The sequence below is a fragment of the Homarus americanus genome, unplaced genomic scaffold (assembly GCF_018991925.1).
Source record: "Homarus americanus isolate GMGI-L3 unplaced genomic scaffold, GMGI_Hamer_2.0 scaffold48220, whole genome shotgun sequence".
Taxonomy (NCBI): Eukaryota; Metazoa; Arthropoda; class Malacostraca; order Decapoda; family Nephropidae; genus Homarus; species Homarus americanus.
The window spans coordinates 4,487,936-4,500,978 of NW_024755060.1; the positions used below are offsets into that span (position 1 = coordinate 4,487,936).

The window sequence follows — 13,043 nt, forward strand, 5'->3', positions numbered from 1 at the left end:
TTATATAATTATACGCCACAATAAGGAAAGACTCACTTATATACGCCACAGCAAGGGGAGACACTTTTATGCGCCACAATAAGGAAAGGCTCACTTATATACGCCACAGCAAGGGGAGACACTTTTATACTCCACAATAAGGAAAGACTCACTTATATACGCCACAAGGAGAGACTCACTTATAAACACCACAACAAGGAGACTCATTTATATACACCACAAGGAGAGACTCACTTATAAACACCACAACAAGGAGACTCACTTATAAACACCACAACAAGGAGACTCATTTATATACACCACAAGGAGAGACTCACTTATATACACCACAAGGAGAGACTCACTTATAAACACCACAACAAGGAGACTCACCTAACGAAGAGACTCTTTTACAACCATTTACTGAGTAGACTCTCTCCACTAAGGTCTGTATAATTATATTGTAAGGATCACCGCTGTTGTGTGAGGTCGGTGTTGGACAGATTACTTGGTAGGGTTATCATTGATGACAGGTTGGACGCTTGGCTTTGAGTGTGGAGTAAGTGGGTCTGGTTCTGAGAGGCTCCAATATGACCTAACCACTGATATTTGGGATGCGGTCCTATTGGGTCCCAGTCGTAATGGGTTTTAGTCTTATTGGTTAGGTTTGGTATTGTGATTGTAGAAATAGGTACACATAGTTACTCCTATTCTCAACACACACACACACACACACACACACACACACATATACAGATCTTACCCAAGTCTTCTTACACCTTGTAAACAAAAACAGCTGAGATTTTATGAAACTATTAAGATAAAATGAGGATTCAGCTCACGCGTGGCACTCCACAGGTAAGCAAGAACTTCCTGTCTCTCTCTCTCTCCTCTGTAAAACAATGAACGAGACTAAAGTCGCTCGTTTAGTTCGAGTTTTACAAAGCTGCGCCATAAAACCCGGCGGCTGTCGTGTGTAAGGGCGTAATCTCAGGATATCACGCCAGGAACACGACTCTACTCTTTGTAATGGGGAAATAATTTGTTTAGTTTCTTTTTTCCTTCTGGTTTATACATAGGGGTTGGATAGTGACCGTACTGGTGTATAGTGTCGTGGCTTAGAGTGTGAATATGTCCGGCATATTGGTGTTAATGTCCGGTATATTGGTGTTAATGTCCGGTATGCTCGTGTTAAAGTGTCCAGTATATTGGTGTTAAAGTCCGTTATATTGGTGTTAAGGTCCGGTTTGCTGGTATTAATGTCCGGTATATTGGTGTTAAAGTCCGGTATATTGGTGTTAAGGTCCGGTTTGCTGGTATTAATGTCCGGTATGCTGGTATTAATGTCCGGTATGCTGGTGTTAAAATATCCAGTAAACTAAAGTTAATGTCCGGTATCCTTATTTTAATGACTGGTAATGTGAGGAAGAGGAAGGGGGAAGAAACAAGAGGAGAGAAAGAAGAGATAGATGAAGAAGGAAGAGAATGAAGAGACAGAAGAATGAAGAAGACAAAGAGTAGTGAACAAATCTCAGTCACCTGTTTGTTGATCTCTCGTCGGACTTTTTCCAGTTCGCAAAAGTGAGTCTGTCAGAATACGGATCCTTGACCTTCCAGAGGCTTTTGAAGGTCGAATTTGATAGAAATCCATCATTTTCATGGTATGTTTTTTACACGCGCCTCTGTGTGTGTGTGTGTGTGTGTGTGTGTGTGTGTGTGTGTCATTTTTATCGTATCTTTTAGTTATTACTTATTATTTTTATCGATCTATATTTTATTCTTTTTTATCAGTTTATTGCAAGGTTGGCATCGATTTTTTTCGATTTTTTCATCAGAAGTTAACGAAATATAAATTTTAAGGTTTATAAAAGAAAATCCTTGTGTAATTTTGTGCTGGGATTTAAAAGTCTTGTCATAATAATATAAGTTTATTATGATTTTTCTGTGTAATATATTAAGCTTTGGAATGTGTTAACTTTAGGAACACTGACAACTCAGTCTGGAGTGTCTGAACCACCAGTGGACAGACAGGACACGAACAGTATTCAGTATACTGTACTGTAGTAGAAACAAAATAATGAAAAATATATAAATAAAAAATCGAATTAATCAAAATTATCTAAGATTTGTTTTTATTTGAACAAAATAAATAAATCGCCAACTCTGGTTTATTGTTTATCTTCATTCTTCACTCCCTTACCTCCCCCTTCCTCCCATGAATCCCGCATCTATCTCACTCTCTTTGCCTGTTCCCAGCGCCTCCCGTCCCCTCCCTTCCCCTCGCTTTTCTCCCCTCTCCCCTACCCTACCTCATACATCTCATTTTTCTCCCTCTCTCCCTTTTCCCCCTCCTCCTACCCCTACCTCTTTCCTCATCCCCCTTCTAACCAAAATTTTCCCTCCCTCTCCTCTCCACATCACCACCTCCCTCTCCCCACCCTTTCTCCCTCCCTTCCATCTCCCTTCCTTATCCCATCTCTCCTCCCTACCCTCCCCCCTCACTACATCTCTACCCTCCCCTCTCTCTCCACATCTCCACCACTTCCCCTCTCTCCCCATCTCCACCACTTCCCTCTCTCCCACCCTTTCTCCCTCCTCCTTTCTCCCTTCCCTTCCCTATCCTATCTCTCCTCCCTTACCCTCCCCCCTCACTACATCTCTACCCCTCCCCCCTCTCCCCTCTCCACTTTCACCGTGAACGCAGGTCGCCAGCCAAGAATTTGATTACAAAGAGTTGAATACGAATTGGATTTGATTTTTTCCCTAAACCAAAAGTTTGCAGTCCCAAAATTTCTATGAATATTTGATTTCCGAGGCAAGAAAAATTCCTTATTCCCGTCAGAGGTCTTTCTTCCAGAGGGTAATTTCCTATTGGAATGAAGAGGACCCTGGGATGTTAGAGAGAGAGAGAGAGAGAAACTTTGTATTAAGGTAATAATTTAAAGGTTAAACTTGGCATGGCATGATACAATGTTTTGGGTCTTCAGGTTCACATTTGACCCTGCATCATGGGGACTAGTTTATTGAGCACCTTCTTTACATCCTGTGTAGGGCAGAAGTATTACAGCGTCCAACAGGGAAACAGCGAGTTGATGCTTGCCTTCTTAGCCTTATATGATTGGGGGGGGGGGGGTGTTCATTTGACCCCCTTAAGGTATCATCCTTGTAATTGAGATAAGGTTAGGTCAGGTCAGGTCAGGTCAGGTCTCTCCCTCTCTCTCGTGCTCTCGTAAATTTTCCTCCCTAACTTTCTCGCCCACTGTCTCACTTTCGTCATTCTTCCTTTCCGCCCATCCGCCTGAATGTCTCACCGCTGATGCAAATGGTTCTTCCTCATCTTTCACGTTACCCGAGTTTTTAAGAGTTCGCAACTTCCTTCCTTTCTCTCCTTCCTCCCTTTCCTCCCTTTCCTTCCGTCCTCCCTTTCCTTCCGTCCTCCCTTTCCTTCCGTCCTCCCTTTCCTTCCGTCCTCCCTTTCCTTCCTCCCTTTCCTTCCTTCCTTGTTTCTTTTCCTATAACTTATTTCCTGCTTACCAATCTACTTCCTTATTATTTTATTTACTAATTTATTTCACCCTACTTCTATCCTTCATTATCTCCTTCTTTTCTTCCTTTCTATCCTACTTTATTCCTTACTTCTTTCCTTCTCATTTCTTTCTTAATTCCTTTCACATTCCTCTTCTCCCTGTTTAGCATACCTTCCCCTTTCTTCCTTCCTTCCTTCCTTCCTTCTATCTGACCTTTAACCTTCAGCTGTGCCCTTGACCTTTGCTATACAATCCTGACCTGACCTGACGTGACCAAACTGGGGCAAAACTCGACGGCGATTAAATCATTTCATAATTATTAATTTGTTTTCATAAAATTTTTGGCAACGTTTACGCAACCCATATCCCGCCTATCCTGATCTAACTGGTAAAGAATTTCGCCAGGGAGATTTTTTGTTTAAGTGTGTGAGCTAACGCAGCTTAAGACCAATTCTTATTACACCTGTTATTTACCTTTTGATAGTATTCACCTGGGTCATACCTGCTGTTAATACATCTCAGGAAAATTAGCTAGAATGTAACAATTAAATTTTAAGTAGTGGAGTCGAGAGTGAACACGTGAGACTGAAATTTTAATATTTTAATTTTGTAATTTTTACGTTGCTGAGGTACTCCTTCCTTCCGTCTCCCTTACTTTATTATCGCATTTTATTTTACTTACTGTATTACGTGCTGCTTTGTTATCAGTAAAGCCAGAAAAATAAAATTTATATAAAAATTATACTCTTGAGGAACATATTATTTGGTCCACTTGTCGTATGAACATTACAAAGGAAGATTAACGTGACTTACCCTCAGGTTCATAGAAGGTGTTGATAATTACCGCAGTCTTGATCTTTTAAGGAACTGGATATTTGCTTCACTTGTATAAACATCTGAGCTGAAAGGTTAAGGTCACTCGCTCAAAGATAATGTTGTATAATTGCACAGTACAGAGAGGTCAAAGGTGAAAGTCATGTTTTGTTTTCTCACTTTAATATTATATTGTTTATGTGTGATAATTTAACACTAGGGAATACGGTAGTGTTCGTCAGGCGGCCCTGTGGTGACGACGACCGGAATAATGTTGAGGTCGGGAACACTGAATCAGGCGTATCTCTCCAGTGTGTCGTAAAATGGGTGAATCTTCGTCGCTTTATTCCCCAGTTGTTGAAGAGAGAAAGAGAGAGAGAGAGACTGATTGATAAAAGGGCACCACGATCTGGGAATGAGTTGCGCCATCAGTAAATTAACTTGTGTGTATGTATGTATGTATGTATATGTATTAAAACAAAACAAGTGTAACAAAAAACCCTTTTCTTTATTTAGGTGAAATAAACCATTACTTTCTACCCAGTAAATATACGTCCATTAAACCCTGCCCTAAGTTGATAATAAATTATGTCCCACTGAATTTGAAAATACCGGAGAATCTTTTTTATTTTGGCCACGAGGAATGAGATAGTGTCCCCCCCCCCCTCCACACACACACACTCACACACACACGCTTACATATACACCCACATGCAGACAGGTCGACAGACAGACATACACACATGCGTAAACATATAAATACCGTCCCACACACACACACACACACACATAAAAGTAAGGGACTGGAGGCAGCATTTAATTGCCCTAATGAAAGGCTGCTACTCTACTCCTGATTCAGTTAGCTGATGGTGTTTGTAGTAATTGCTCGGAAAATTAATTTATGATGGCGGTGCCTTAATTTAATTAATATTTTTTTATTAATTGCAAAAGAAATTATTAGTATAGTTTAAGATTCTTGAAGTAATTGCAGAGGGAAGACCAAAGTATTGTAAGTTGGTTATTTATTTAGTAATTGCAAGGAAAGGTAATAATTGTCGGTGATTTCTTAATTTAACGGATCATTTCTAAAACAGATGCAAATGAAGTTAAATTTTGTTGGTCTGTGTTTCATTTACTTGGTTAGGTTAGGTTAGGTTAGTGACGCTTGCGAAGAAATAGTAAATTGTTTATGAATTTAACTGGCAATGGTGATGGGGAGAGTTGGCGATAGGAATAAGCAACATCCGCATTGTTTCTTCACCTCATTCCAGGTCATATTAAAGGGAATTTACCGTGTTTTAATGACTCTAATAGCGATCGTCTCTTCCAGTTGGTTGCGTCTCTTTTGTATCTCACACAGTTAATATTTGACAAACAGTTGATGATATAAATTATAGAGAAAAATGACGACGGCGCTGATTTGAAAATGGGGAGAAAGTGAAAGAAAGTTAATCTCCTTTCGTTTACTTTCTCTTCTCTTCTTGATATTTTTATCCGGGGGGGGGTGGGGGGGGGTAAGCTGGATGTTGGTTTTATATTTCTGTGTCTTTTAATTTGTTATTATTATTGAGGTAATAATAACGTCAATATTAGGTGTGTCATCCTAGGGAGGTGTCCGAAAAATTCAAAATGACAGAAAATATATAGAAAATATCCCATTTCATCACCATTATACTCTTTTAAGGGATATATAAAAGGTAGTTGGCTTGTTCTCTCTCATATATACATGCGTACATACATACATACATGAATACATAAATACGCATATACATATACACATTTCCACATGCTTGGTCGGGCAGTCACAATGTTATAATGTCATTTCAACTGTTGTGCTTTGCAAACATTTCCGAATTATCATAATATATCTCCGACAATGAACAATTTAACTGAATTATTTGACTGAAATGAATGTGGTTTATCATAGTGGTGAAATATATCAATATACATATATATTTAAAGCATGTATCTGTAGCCTATATGTGTACCGTATGTAAATTATAATAGTATATAAATAAGGCGGCTCTTACATATGTAACAGTGGCGGTGTATGTAGTGAAGGATTTTGCATGAATCGCAGCCAGTTTAATGCTGAATAATGACCAGCCTTCACTGCGCTTTGGCGGTGAATTGTGCTCGCTGGCTAGACAGACAGACAAACAGGTAGATAGACACGTTAAATGTGTGTATAATATCTGAGGAAAATAAGAACATAAGATTGAATGAAACTGCAGCGAGACTATTGGCCCATACTAGGTAGCCCCGTTTGCACCAACCCCTATCGCTCATATATCCGTCCAACCTATATTCGAAGCCAGGGTAGTTAGGATTAGGATAGTTAATTTTAAGATAATTAAATGGCGGTGAAGGTCTGGCTCTTGGTAGTAGTAGTAGTAGTAGTAGTAGTAGTAGTAGTAGTAGTAGTAGTAGTAGTAGTAGTAGTACATTATTACCAACTGTAACCACAAGTTTCATTTCCTTTCATCTATTATTACCATTGTTGACTGTTGATGTATTGTTAGACTCATTTTACAACTCTTAAATTTCTGGGAGGTCGACTCTGGTCCTCTGAGTGAGATCCTTGATTAACTTCTGTGTGAGGGGGGGTAGAGGGAAGGGGAAGGGGAGGGGTGGGGGAGGAGAGAGGAAGGAAGCAGGAGGGGTGAGGAGGAGAGAGGAAGGGGAAATAGAGAGGGGTTAAGGAGGAGAGAGGAATGGGGGAAGCAGGAGGGGTTAAGAGGAGAGAGGAACGGGGGAAACAGGGAGGGGTTAAAGAGGAGGAAATGGGGGGTAGGACGAGTTCGTGAGGTTAATGGGGAAGGGATGTGGGTGATCAGTAAGGGGAAGGTAAGCAAAGGTGAGGGAAAGAGGTAGGGAGAAATAGGGACGAGCATATGAGAGAAATGGGGGTGAAGGGAAGAGGTAAGGGGAAGGGAGAGGAGGCCAGAGTGAGGGGAAGGGAGAGGAGGCCAGGGTGAGGGGAAGGGAGAGAAAGCCAGAGTGAGGGGAAGGGAGAGGAGGCCAGGGTGAGGGAAAGGGAGAGAAAGAGGAGGCCAGAGTGAGGGGAAGGGGAAGGGAGAGGAGGCCAGAGTGAGGGGAAGGGGAAAACAGCCGTCCCGATAACCTGATAGAGAGAGAGGGTGGCCCAGTGTCTCACTATTTTGACCCAGATAATGTTAAGTTTCTCTGGGTGTTGGGAGACGAAGGTTGGTGGTGGTGGAAGAAACTGTTGAGGCATAAAGTGGTGGAGGAAGAAACTGCTGAGGCATAAAGTGGTGGTGTTAGAAACTGCTGAGGCATAAAGTGGTGGAGGAAGAAATTGCTGAGGCATAAAGTGGTGAAGGAAGAAACTGCTGAGGCATAAAGTGGTGCAAGAAACTGCTGAGGCATAAAGTGGTGCAAGAAACTGCTGAGGCATAAAGTGGTGGAGGAAATTGCTGAGGCTCCCACCTTATTTTACCCGATGATTAAACACCCTAACGCTATTTTGAGGAGTTGGATTAGATTAGGTTAAGTTTGGTTAGGTTAGGTTAGCGTTAGTGTGGTTAATCTTTAGGTGATATAAAGAGGGGTTAATCTTCACTTGATCCTGAGTTATATAATGTTGACTCGTATATTCATTACTATATTCAGTATTCATTCAATGGTAATAAAACACAGTATTTACCAATTACACTTTCCAAAATATATGATCTCCCACCAATCACATTTCAGGACGCTATCATTCTGCCAAATTCTAAAATAGATATGCTAGGCCTCACCATTTCCTTTAATATGTCATGGAAGCCACACACCCACAAACAACATTGCTAAAGCTGCCTCCAGAAAGCTGGGAATGTTGTACAGATGCCGTAGCTACTTCACTCCTGAGCAGTTGCTTCAAGTATATAAGGGATTCATTCGTCCTAACTTGGAGTACTGCTCTCATATCTGGGGTGGCTCTTCTTCTGTTAGATAGGGTGGAATCAAAGGCATTTCGTCTTATTAACTCTCCTCCTTTAGTCGACAATCTCTCTTCCCTTTCTCTTCGCCGCAATGTTGCTTCACTCTCTCTCTTTTACAGGTACTTTAACGGACAATGTTCGGTGGATTTGGCATCCTGTGTACCGCCGGTAAGGCCGTGGGCTCGTAAACAGTGCCTACCGTTTCTCTGTGGATGTCGTCACACTAGAATAACCCGTTATAGTACCTCCTTCTTCCCTCACACAGCCAAACTGTGGAATGCTCTGCCTTCTTCTGTTTCCACACTCATACAATCTGTCTCACATCAGAAAGCTGGTTTTCCGGCATCTTTGTGGTGTAGATTAATATAATCTTTTTCTCTTCTATTTTTAATTTTATTTTTACTCTTATTTTTTCGCCCCCGAGGCCCCGTTGTGGGTCGATGACCTGTGCCCGGGTGGGCTACTCCCCGTATAAAGAAAAAAAATAGTCAGTATCTAATACTCACTTAATATTTACCAATTTGGATATTTTATTTATTTTAGCAAAAATAAAATAAATAAATTAATCTTGTATAAACATGTGACTTAAAGTCATTGTTTACACTTGACCCGGTAATTAATCCTTTAAAGTAGTCCAGTAAGCTGTTCCGTGTTGTGCCTACATGGTGTATGCTGAGTCTTGTCCGTGTGTCTGTTATTAAGAGGTAGAGAAACTGGAGAGATAGTACATTGAAATAGATCTTGAAAAGGTTGATTTACTGGATGATAACTGTTCACTATATCGTCTTCAAAGTTGTGTCCTGGGCCGTACCTCAACCTAACGTGTTAATTAGTCTTGTTTATCTACTGGTGTATGTTTTGTATATTGTATATTCTGCTGACTAGTATAGTATTTATAGTATATGTTGTATTATTTTCTGTAGTATGATATATTTTATAATGTATATTTTACTTTCCGTATTACATGTCTATTTTGTATTATACATCGTAAATAATTTATATCCCGTATTATACATCAGGTATTTTGTACAATATTATACAATTTGTATCACGTACACGCCTAAAATATCAAAGGTTATAAATCTGACCTACCTTACGTTTAATATTTCACTGTGCATGTGAAACTATTTCCTGGAATTGACGGTATCGCCTGACAGATATAATTGACTGTTTCGCATGACAGATATAATTGACGGTATCGCCTGACAGATATAATTGGAGACAGGAAATTTAGCTTCGATTGCCTGTCAACGATGGAAATATATTCAGTGTTTAGGTGACATAACGTGACTGACTCTAAAGAAAATGATGGCCGAGTAATTAACAGGTGTTGGTGTGGACTGATTCTACAGGTAACTGGTTATTATCTCTCTCTCTCTCTCTCTCTCTCTCTCTCTCTCTCTCTCTCTCTCTTTTTCTCTCTCTCCAACAGTCTGGTTTAACTGTGAAGTGTTCGGGTCAAGTTGTAATGGGTTTCAATTTGGTTAGGACAGGTTAAGTTTAGATAAGCTTGTGGTTAATTAGGTTAGGTTAGTGGTTGGTTAGATTGGGAATTAGTTTGGTCAGATTTGTCTGGTTGATTAAGTTAGGTTTGGGATTCGTTTGATTAGGTTCCAGGTCTTTTGATTAGCTAGTCGCAGCAGCTAGTGTTGCAAGGGGTGGTGGGTTATCAGCTGGTCTTTGTGGTGGTGAGTGGAGGACGGGGATATCAACGACCTGTCAGCAGGACGCCGGCTGACAGTGTCCAGAACAGGTGCCATTTAGCACCAAAGGATATTAACTGAGCAGCAACGTTTATTATGGAACTATGTACCAACGTTTTGTAGCATTTGTAGAACATTTGTTTCCCTTATATCGAACAGTAACGTTTGACTCTCATTTATATACAAACGTTATACAGCAAACAACTTCACGCTGAATGTCTCGCCTTTTGACATGGGACGGAAAACGTTTAAGTAGTGTACAACAAACGTCACTTTTAACAGGGAAGCTTTTAACTGTGACAGCAGGTAAGAGTAACCCTTTACTACCAACGTTGGAACTCCGGAAGTGTGAGTCTATTATGAATATTTCTGACCAATATGTGACTACACAGCACCCTCCATCCCACTCACACACCCCACTCACCCCTCTCCACCTCACTCAATCACTCACATACCCCTCCTCATCTCACACACACACACACACCATCCCCACCCTACTCACCACACATACATCCCTCTACACACATTCACACACCTCACCACACATACCCTTCCTCCATCCCCCACTCATTACTCACACACCACCCTCCACCCCTCACACACCCCTCTCCGACCCCACTCAAACACCACCCTCTACCCCTGTCAAGACATAAAGGAGAGAATGTGTCAGTAGGGACAATAGTGGAGTGATAGCAGGTCACTACAGCATTGATTATTTTCTTGTTGTTGGCTGAGTGACCTAATTACCAAGGCTCGTGGGAAGTTTGCATCCTGTCCTCAGCTCTTACTTCACTCTGTCTCTACTTCACTTTAATTACTTCCCTTTGTTCTCTCGTTTCTTTATTTATTTTAGTTGTTATTTTATTTCCTTTCTTCGTGTTTATTCTTGGATATTTTATTTTATATTTTTTTGCTTGTGGTTGTTTTGTTGTTTTTATTTGTTTGTTTTTATTTTACTTGTTCTTAGTCTTGTCGTTCTGTTTATTGTTGTTATTGGTATTCCTATTATTTATTATATTTTTCTTCTTCTCCTTCTCCTTCTCCTTCTCCTTCTTCTTCTTCTTCTTCTTCTCCTTCTCCTCCTCCTCTTCCTGATATCCACAACATCTCCAAAAGTCTTCTTACAGTATCAGCATCTTTCATTGGTCTCCTGACGCCTAGAGAACACCTGACAATATCTTGGCCAGGTTGTAGAAGTCAGCTGGTGGGGGAGGGGCATAGTAGCGGCCTTGTATCTATCTTGTCATTATAAGTAATCCGTTTGGTGTGCCTTGTCCTCTCTCTCTCGTCGGATCTGTCTGTCACGTCAACTCAGGGCCAGACCAGGATTCGTTGGGCCCCTTTTCAACCTGTGCAAGGGACTTGCCCAGGTTGGGGCAACCGCACTGTGAAGATAAGAGCAAGATAGTGCACTGAACTATCCCCTCAAGATCACCTGCACCTCATACTAAATTTCAGCTCTCATCAAAACTGTACAACCACCATCACAACCCTCATCCACCACACACCCCCATCACAACAATCATCTCCAACAACCACCATCACAACAATAATCTCCAACAACCAAATAATAACGATCATCATCATCATCATCATCATCATCATCATCATCATCATCGCTGGAAAAAGAACTTCAGCTTCCCAGGCAGTTATCACAGTCAATGGTAAAATATCAACACTGAGCAGAAGAAAAGTGGACCAGATTTAGGGTAGGTTAGGTTCCAGATCTGTTAGCCTAGATAGATGTGATGCTTATCGCTGCTGTCCCAGTCTTCACTGACACATGGCCATTTACCAGGGGATGGACCAGTTGGGCCATTCACTACGGGGCCATTTGTTGGACCTAATGCCTGTCATGCGCTGTCTTGTTATTGTTATTATTTAACCTCTAATGCAAGTAAAACTCTAACCTTACCTTACCTTACCTGGTTGTATTTCAGGTGTATTCAGTGCACCTTTATCTCACCCAATAAACAGTTCTCGGTCGCTCTTGTTTGGACGCAAGAAGCGATCCAAAGGGTGAGAGTGGCTGCTTATTTTGTCAAAGTTTTACGTCGAATGTTCGTGTAATTTTTGGCTGGTTGATTTTGTGCGAGAGTTTTTTTTTTATTTTTTGGTTAGAGGTGTGTGTGTGTGTGTGTGTGTGTGTGTGTGTGTGTGTGTGTGTAGAAGGAAAATTGTCTACGTGATCTATAGTTGTGTGTTAGCATCGTACTCAAGGGAGCTTTTAGTATCATCTTAAGGGAGCTTTAGCATCTGGCATAAATACAACACAAATATAACACTGGTCAGGACTTTACCTCCTCCTCCACCATCTTGGTTCCTTGAGAAGTTTGTTTACAATGAAGCCATCCTTTACAACAAGGTGTCAGGGCACAAGATCTCGGCAAACTGCGCCTCTAAACTGGTAAAGAAGGACCTTGGCTTCTTGTCTTGTGAGGGCTGTTGTCACTTCTCCTTTCCTTCTTACCTGAGCTAAAGATTTTTTCTCAAATTTCATCTTGTTTTTTTCCTTTTTTTTTTGTTTCTTTAATCATTTTGTTTTTGATGTTTTTTCTTTCTTCGTCTTGTTTTGTTTATTGTTTGTTCTTTCTGTTTTTTTCTCTATATCTTCTTCCTTCATTTGCTTCTCTTTTCTTCTGTGTCGTGTTTTCATATTCACGTATTATTATTATTTTTATTATTATTATTATTATTATTATTATTATTATTATTATTATTATTATTATTATTATTATTATTATTTTATCGACAACTTTGTGTTTATTTTCGTGGTTACGTCTACACATCGACTGAAGGGCCAAAGTTAATTGTGTAAGGAGGCGTGTTGTCCCTCACTTTGCAAGCACATCTTCCTGCAATTGCACTTTTCAACATCACTTCCTTTTTGCCTCTCTTCTTTAATACTGCATTTCTTCTTTTTTATTTTACTTCTTCACCTTTTATGTCCAAAACTCTCCCTCTCATACCCTCTTTTATTCATTCCTGTGTTGTCTTTTCATTCTCTCGCTTTCAGTATTTCCCTCTCTCCCTCCTTCTCCTTTTCTCTCTGACTCGTTTCTTCTCTTCCTTTGTTT

At 40.5% G+C, this 13,043-nt stretch overlaps 1 protein-coding gene across 1 annotated transcript in view; it reads left to right on the forward strand.

Moving 5' to 3' along the window:
* The first annotated feature begins 804 nt into the window (after positions 1–804).
* LOC121856327 (rac guanine nucleotide exchange factor JJ-like) overlaps positions 805–13,043 on the forward strand; it is a 75,490-nt gene continuing 63,251 nt past the window's right edge. Inside the window, exons 1-2 of the mRNA XM_042351804.1 lie at positions 805–837; positions 1,220–1,329. Of these exons, the coding sequence (XP_042207738.1) occupies positions 805–837; positions 1,220–1,329 (143 nt within the window). The remainder of the gene's footprint in view (positions 838–1,219; positions 1,330–13,043) is intronic.